At 41.7% G+C, this 8,927-nt stretch overlaps 1 protein-coding gene across 1 annotated transcript; it reads right to left on the bottom strand.

The window, feature by feature from the left end:
* Positions 1 to 4,642: 4,642 nt before the first annotated feature.
* On the bottom strand, positions 4,643 to 8,724 carry BRS3 (bombesin receptor subtype 3; the record flags this gene model as incomplete). The annotated part of the gene is made up of 3 exons (XM_080910035.1): positions 4,643 to 5,056; positions 6,441 to 6,792; positions 8,291 to 8,724. The coding sequence occupies 3 exons, from the start codon at positions 8,722 to 8,724 to the stop codon at positions 4,643 to 4,645; spliced, it is 1,200 nt and encodes a 399-aa protein (XP_080766161.1).
* Positions 8,725 to 8,927: the final 203 nt, after the last annotated feature.

Below are 8,927 nucleotides of genomic sequence, written 5' to 3'. Positions count from 1 at the left end.
GTAGCGGGTCGCGCCGACACGCCCACATTGGCGTCAAATGTCCGCGACGCTTGCGCGGACAGGGGCGGGGCCTCGAGGCCTCGCTGCCGCCGCGTGTCTATACTTATGGAAACTCGCCTTGGAGACGCAACCTGTAGCAATGCATGGCGCCTCGGGAACCTTGGGCGCCTCTGCACTCCGGACGAATTTGTCCAAAGCGATAGCTTGAAAAAGGACCCGGGACTCTTCCAATAGAGCTGGCCCTGTATGGGCTTTGCGGCAGGCGCCATCTTGGGGAGGTGGGTGGGACCGTGGGACAAGTTTCTCCCGCTTCGCGAAACCTTTGCGCCTCCTTCGAGTAAATCCCCGCCCCTACGCCGGAGGCAAGGGTTTACTCATTTTTAGATGCTTGCCCTAGGATACACGCGGCTTTTGTTCTCCTTAGTAACCCAAACATCTAACGTGCTGTTTGGGGTCTAGTGAAGAATGAGTGAGAGAAAGGTGGGCAGAAGACCCCATCACTTCGTAATCTCGCCCCGTTTTTATGCAGTTGGCACCACCCTCAGGCAGCAGTAGATGAGAGTAGCTTTTGCCTGCAGCTTACTGCAACGTGTCAGAGGTGATCCAGCCTGGAATTTGAAGCTTCACTGTAAACATTCCCCTGTACAAATAGGAGATGAACCGTGTGCCCCACTTCCTAATCTCTTAGTAAGACAGTCCAGAGTTTTTCCCTTAGATGTTTCATGCACCTCGAAAAGGGAATGAGTCTATACTTTTTAAACAGGTGTTTACTAAACTACTATTAAGTGCTAGGCATTGGGGGAGACTGAGGCGGCGGCTGAGAAGACAGGCACAGATCAAGCACCAGATGCTGGAGAGCAGCAATCATTTTGTTTTCAGCATCCTTTTATACTCAAAAACTACACAGTTCTAAACAGCTTTTTTGGTATGTGGGATTACATTTATCAACACTGTTCGTTGCTGTAATGTTAACTGTCCAAGTAAAAATTTAATCATTAAAAGTAGCAATAAACTCTATACATATAAACACCAGTACTATAACCGAGACCTGACGAGGGAAAAGCTCAGAACTTATTTCAATCCCAGTCACCTTTGTTTGTATATACACTGGTTCCAGGTGGTTCTAGAGATCTTGGCTTCTCACAGATCTTTGAATCTGATTTCAACCTTAACGATGTTTTTAAAACAGTCATTTTTGTTTCCAAATGCGCTTATTTTTATGAGGTTCTTGTTTTTAGTATAACTATTGGAGAACTGAATTTATATGCATGCTATGGATTATATTAGGTTCGTTTAAACACTGCTAAGTAATTCTTGCTTTGATCTGAAAACTGTATTCAGCTTTTCTCACTAATTTGTTATTGGGCTTCCATTTTATTCTGGAATATATTTACAATAGAAGAGATAGTGCGCTGAAAGATTGTTATTGCATACGGAATACACTCAATGCTGGAGGTACCCTAACCTATCCACCACCACCACCCCCCCCACACACACACAAGGAAATGAGCAAAAAAGCACCTTCTGTCTAGGTTGCAAGTCATGCAGTTGCCTCTGCCCAACAGCATCCTGGAAGCCTATAGGCACTCTAGCTCAAGGTAGCATTGCATTTTGCACTAGGTGTTTGTCCGGGGCAGTATATGTTTGTCCCATGAAGTTTGGATACAAACAGATATAGACTCGGGGTCAGAGTAGAATGAAAACAGGTACCTGTAAAAGGTAAATGGCCTTACTAGAGTGTTCAGTGCAAAAGTTCCTCTACCTTACTTATAAACACTTCTGGAAGATTAAAAAAACTATTCTAATGTATATATGTATATACATACATACATACTTACATACATACATACACACACACACACACACACACACACATCTATCCTCAAGTTTGGGGGTTTTCTTGTCCACACATCTTGTAATCTCTAAACCTAGTTGGGAGGGGGTTTCTTCTGACAAAAAGGTTGATGTATCTTTAACCTAAGATAATATGAACTGCAAAAATACTTTAAAACAACATTCGCTTACAGAAGGCGTACAGTGTTAAATTGGGGCACTTTTCATTTCAATGAGGAAGATGTACCCTCTGGACATGCTTTGGTTGTACATGACTTTGTGACTTTTCATACTTCATAGAGTACTTTTGTGATCCATATCCTAAATCTTAAGCAAGGGAAGACCTTGATCAAAATTAGGACATGTTTACGATATGTTTTGCATTTGTCCAAATCTCTCCCTATCTAGAACACTCACTAAAGAAATGAAATATTTCATAAGAACACTATACAACAATAAGCAATATAAATGTAATTGTGGCAATTATTATAGTCACCTATAAAGTTAACCCTAAGAAATAAAATGAGTTCATTTTCTTCAAACTCATAAATTTAATAACAGTTTTCTAGCTACAAAAGTAGGGGGAGTTGATGCCCTTGAAAAAGATGTTATTTTATACATGCTTCCTCACTAACTCATGCAAGCTCTAGTTTTGTGAAACAGGAAAATGCGGTCTTGACTTTTGTAGCCTGATACATTTAAAATTAGAGTTCTATACATGGGTTGGAACAAGGACCAGTGGCACTTACAAGGACCCATGGCACCTACATAGCAGACAGGGAGCTCATTCTTTATGGCTGCCCTGTCTGGCCTCAGTGAGAGAAGATGGGCCCCAAAGACTTGATGTGTCAACATTGGGGGATACCTGGGGGGGCACGCTCTCAGAGAAGAATGGGTGGGGGCTGAGGTAAAATTAGGGTTATAATTACTTACTGATTATGTATGTATGTTAAGTACATTTGTGTGTGTGCATGAGCAAGGCCAGAGGAAGGTGTCATGTATCTTGTTTGTTTGTTTATCACTTTCAGTCTTATTCCTTTTGAGATATGGTCTCTTGCTGAACCCAGGGCTTGTGGTTTCTTTGTTTTTGCTTTTTGCTTTTTCTAGCGATGCTGACAGCCAGCAAGTGCCAGGAATCCTATTATCTCAAACCCCTTCCGTGCTCTAATTACAGGTGTGTACAGAACCACATCTGGCTGGTGGGTGCTGGAATCCAAAGTCTGCACCTCATGCTTAGGCAGGAATCACTCTTAGCTGCTGAGCTCTCTCTCAAGCCCATAGCCTGGTACATTTATAAAATTATTTCCCGAGTGTTAGGGTCAGGAGAGTACATATATAACATTTTTCCATTTAATAAAAATCAAATATTTTTTTATAGTTTTGTGATTTAAAAGTAGAAAGTTTTGGAATTGAAGTGGGTTCTTATATTGCCATTGTATTTAGAGTAAAAGTTACACAAAGCCATTCAAACTTTATTTTTTATTTATTTGCTCACCTCCAGATATTTTACAACAATTTTGCTCACTTTAAAGCAATGTTAATACAATATTAGCACCCCCACTTTAAGTAAGCCAGTTTAAGGATGTTTAAAGCTCAGTGTTAATATATGCCCCACCCTTTTTGAGCCACATAACTAGCAGAAGTTCACAATGGCACAAGCCAGTTAAAGCTCAAAATTACCAAAAGCACTCTAAAAGGAAAATCGAGTTTTTAAAAATACAAATGTAACTATAGTGCCAAAGGTAAGCTTCTATTTATTTCAAGAATACATTTTCTGAAAGCACAAACTGAAGTCTGACAAATCTAGTGACTACAGGGTTTTGTTTTCTCAGTTACAGTTATTAGCAAGCTCGTTTGTCTTAGCAAGTTGGAGACAAGGATAGAAAGTCAGAGTCTTCTGTCTGACTTCTAGAAACAGGTGAGCTCTAGGACTTAGGCACCCATCAAGTTGAGGAAAATCAAGCAGGTAGATAGATGATCTGATGGTGCTTGCACAGCCAGGTGTTGAAGATCCCATGTGGCAGTTCCTCAGGCTTTTAGAAAGAGGGCACTGCTCACCCAAATAAAATGAGTTTCCTTAGAGGAAAGAATTTCCGACAGTGGCAGCTTAGAAACCTGGACAAGAATCTTCCTCTGGGGCCCTGGTTGTCCTGTGAATAAGACAAATTCCTCACAACGTGAGACATGGCTTTGCCTAGTTATTAATCAAATGGCAGTAGAATTACATAAATTCAGGACGTGTTGACCCAGTAAGGGAAGCACCCTGCCCCAGACACAGCGCTAAACACCTTCCAACTCTTAAACATTTTCGTTTCAGTTGCAAGATTTCTTATAATGGAATGGTGATTGAAGGAAAGGGTCACTCACTCTGTGAAAGCATGTATATATATATATATATAGAGAGAGAGAGAGATTTTACACAAGCAAGACATGTTTTCTCTCTTTTTGATCTCATTTGCTTGCAGAGTAGAACCCTTAAATTTACAGCACAACTAAACACAAACACTAATTTATGACAACCGCATGAGTGCATGAGAGATGCCATCCGTTCTCTACAGCCTTCTTCACAGTTGACTGCTAGTTCCAAACCTGCTTTTCTGTACTTGGTGGGCTTCATTGTATTTAGAAAGCCCAAATGGCATTACTGTTTGCACCTTGAGGAAAATGATGGTTTGTTTTACTTATAAGGATAATTCTTTCTGAAAACTTTAACACAATTCATGAATAACAAAAAACCCAGACACCGAACTATGCACAGCTTAAAGCTGGATACACACAGTGGGACTGAAAATCATTTTTAATAGAACATTTAGACCTTGTCCTCTCCCTTCTTAGCACTACTGCCACTGAACAGGGTCACACTAATTTCAGAGACGTGTGCACTCCCAGTCGCTGGGACCCGCCCCATCACAGTGAGATTGTTAAGAGGGGTATCACCAAGAGGAGGCTCAGGCTGCTCTGCCTTAAAGCAGCAGAACTGAGCTTTAAAATGCTTCTGGAAGGTCTTGCTCAGCCAATAGAGAGCAAAAGGGTTCACGCAGGAATTACTGAAAGCCAGCACCCGGGCGAAAATGGTGACAACGAAAGGGACATCAGAAGGCTCTGCGTAGCTTTCATAAGTGAATGAGTGGTAGAGATACAGGAGGTGATTCGGCAACCAGCAGAGCGCGAACAGAGCCACCAGCACCAATACCGTTTTGGCAATTCTCTTCCGGGATTCAATCTATATGGGGAGAAAAATGCACAAACACACACACACACACACACACACACACACACACACACTATTTAGCTGGCAGAACTTTGAAAAAACACCATACTCTAGACTGACATGGGAATTTACAGTTAAAAAGCTGGCCTCTCTTTGAACACATGCTTATGAGCTAACTGGCTGGGACACATGGGAAGTCTGCCTGTGGATACAGAATCTGACAAGCTAATTGGCATGGTAACCTGTGATCTCAGTCTCATTAACTCTTATTCTGAAGCCTCCCACCGTCCTTGGAAGTTGAGATACTCTAGTTAACTCAAGCAGTGCTGTGGAATCCCCAGTGATTTAATCTCACTAAAAGGCACGAGACTATTCAGAACAGCTTTCAGCGCATCCTCAGAGGCTGACAGGTGAGCACAGTCTTTGGCGGTTTAGGAAAGTTGTCAGGCTGGTACAAAGTTGTTTTTAGTCTGTAGGGATTTGGATTGTCTCAGAAGAGGAATAAAAACAAAACGTGCCATCCAGCATATGTGAGAATCCTACCCACATCTCCATGGACAGAAGAAAACTAGCTGGAGCACATGGACGCTAAGTATACAGCTTATAGACCTTCGGCCTCCTGAACACAGCTCTGCAACTAACCGATAAACTACACAAAAAAGAATCGTACTCTCCCTCCCTCCTGCCTCTCTGTAAAAGGCACTACTTCCCTCTTCTCCAGAATGGAAACTTCCCCAACCACTGATCAAAACAGGACAATGTTTGGTACTGTCCTTTCAGTCTGCACAGACTTATGAAAGGAAAGCACACCTAACTCCATCAATGGTCTCAATCAAGTGTGTGTGAGTCACTGTGTTCTCTTTGCCATGGCACTTCATGCCACTGATCTCAGACCTCAGGATGCTTATCTCTGGAGACGTAGTTTGCACTGAGTCTTGCCAGTTTTTCTGTTCTATGCAGTTCTACTACCCTGTGATACTTGCTAAAGCAAGTAACGCACTGCTCTATAATTTCACATTACGCAGATTCCCATTCTGTAGGATAAAGAGTTCTGGTTGCACTCACACTGCCTACAATACTAATAGTCTCACCATTAATCGAATGCAGGGTACCATCAGGAATGATGCTGGGAGTTTTATCTATCTATGTCATCTGGTCCTCTTCTTCATTTTACAGATAAAGAAATTGGGGCTCAAAGTGGTCAAATAACTTGCTCAACGCCACTCACATGTGTGATAAATTTCTGACTCAAGTAAGAGGCTGTGCCCATACAACAGCAATAAACTGCTATTTGATGTCTACACAGATAAATGCAATGCAGCGCACTGAAGAACAGCTGGACGGGGCTCACTTCTAAATTCAGGCTGTATTTGCAGGACTACCAATTTATACTTACCTGCTTGCGGGCATGGCTTTGTTCCTCAGTCGGTATGTTCAAGGTGCTTTTGTAAAGAGTCCTGGCAATCAGAGAATAATAGACAGAGATAATCGAGAGCGGGATAATGTAGAACACTAGGAAACACAACAGAGAATGTATTTCTTGCAAAAGCCTCTCAGAGATAGGGTAGGAGTTACAGGATTCAAATGTCATATTTCTTTTAGGATCCTGGAAAGTGTATACATTTGAGAATATAGCCTCTGGCAGAGCAAATATCATAGACACGATCCAGATGCCACCAGCTTTTGCACAAGTCTTCAGAATAGCATTGGAGGGCTGTCGTTCAAGTGGCTTCACGACTGCTTTGTATCTAGAAACACAGAATCACAAGCAGAGTTGAAATCAGTGACACATAGGACCTTTCAGCTCCTCCTCGTCTCCAGTCGTATGGAAACAACATGAACTGGATGTGGTTCCGAAGATACAGAATATACCTGCTGATTTTATTTATGCTAATCACCTTGTCCCTTATTCACTCCCATGAGGCATTCCAGATGTGCAATTTTGTAATTTTAGGGCAGACATTTTATTTAGGACATGTTCAGCATGTTTTCCTGTGTGACTTGAGAATCACTCACCCCTATGTGTTGCCATGAGTGTTCTAAGGAAGTCCTGTATGTATCAGTGACTCATGTCAATCAAATTAATTCTCCGGGAAGAGTAAGTAGCCTTTAGTCTTTCTAGAAAAGATTTCCAGCAGTAAGAAGGAGAGAGCTCATGTTTTCCCCAGCCATAAGGGCTACCTCATTCCCTAACTTAGTGAATGGATCAGTGGAGGAGATTAGGATAAAATCAGAAGTTCAAAACCTGTAGCCTTTATGGAAGTCTGCCCTCAAGAAGAATATAGACCAGTAAAAGCAACAACAACAACAGCATAATAATAATAATAATAATAATAATAATAATAATAATAATATTTACACAGAGCAAGTTTTTGCTTCTGTCAGGTTTCAGCATACAAAGCTATCCCTGCCAGGCATCAATTACCTATGGACTTCTTTCAAAAACTTTAATATCTGGAGCCTTATTTTTTCATGCTTTTGTGGTTATTCAGCAATAGATGTTTTTTACAGGATAATACATTATCCAAATTAAAAATACCCTAAGCCAGAGCTCCAACTCCCTGACAGTGAGGCTACAGCCACAGGACTTTAAAAGTCCATCAAAATAAACTTATTTCTCTGGGAATGATAGCCCTCCCCCCATGTTTATGGAGAAAACAATAGAATTCATTGGAGACAAGACACTGGGCTGCCAGGGAGCTGGAAACCTTACTGTTTACCTTCCATTAGATAATCTGGGGACTTTCAAATAAATTAGATGCATTTTCTCTCGTTACCAGCCTTCTGGTACGTGGTAATGCATACACGGTCCATTTCACACTTATATCGGTGTTTCCATGTTGACTCCGTTATACCACTAGGCTGCACTAATGTATAAAGCATGAGTATTTTTCTTTGCACCTGCAACAATTTGCCTGACTTAATAAGCTGGAGGAAAATAAAAACACCGTTTGCTATTCTTCCAGGCAAACAATTACATTTCAAAGAAAGGAACCGCCAGCCCAAAGCACATATTTTTCAAGCACTCTTCAGATGCTAACAGAGGCATTTTAACATTTTTACTCTTAACTTTTATTTTAAAACGCTGCTTTTTTTTTCAATCTTACATTTAGGTTACAGAGTGTGAGAAAAGCCAACCGGTAGCCAGTAAATGCTAAGCACAAGCTTTTCTTTCTGTCTTTCCTTTTTTCCCCCCTCTTCCCTAATTTCACATCCCGGCAAATAGAACAGAGAAAAGAAACTCACCTGTCAGCGCTGAGAATTGTTAGCGTGAACACAGACACACCGACAGAAGTGAGCCGGATGAAGGAAAGCACTTTACAACCGACCTTTCCAAACAGCCATCCCTCTGCCAGGTAGTGGGTTGCATCCACAGGCACACAAGTCAGCAGAAGCAACAGATCTCCGAAAGCCAGGCTGGTGATGAAAATATTTGGAACTGTTTGCATGGATTTAGTCTTGAAAAAGACTTTGATGAGGATAGCATTTCCGAGGATGCCCACTGAAATGATCACAGCATAAGTAACATAGATGGCACACAGTGCTTCTATTCCTGGAGAATTGTCTCCGGTCCATCCTTCAGGTGTAGTATCGTTGGAGATGACAGAGCTTGATGTTTCTGTGTCATTTGTAATGGAAATTAAAGTCTGATTAGGTGACTGAGGCTGCCTTTGAGACATGTCTCCTGCACTAGGTGCCTTCACTACCTCTTCTCTGCTAAGTTCAAATGTAGTTGACTGTCACGTCTAGTGCCTACGTCTAGTAATGAGGTGGTGTCAGGAGAACAGAACAGAACGGAATGGGAAGAAAACCCAAGACATCCGGCTACTCCTTCCCTTTAGTTGTTCTGTGTCTCCCAGCATGCTTGGCTAAGCGCTTACAG

The sequence above is a fragment of the Micromys minutus genome, assembly GCF_963924665.1.
Source record: "Micromys minutus genome assembly, chromosome: X".
Taxonomy (NCBI): Eukaryota; Metazoa; Chordata; class Mammalia; order Rodentia; family Muridae; genus Micromys; species Micromys minutus.
The sequence above is the reverse complement of the archived record's forward strand: the minus strand, read 5'-3'. Positions and strand labels throughout refer to the sequence as shown.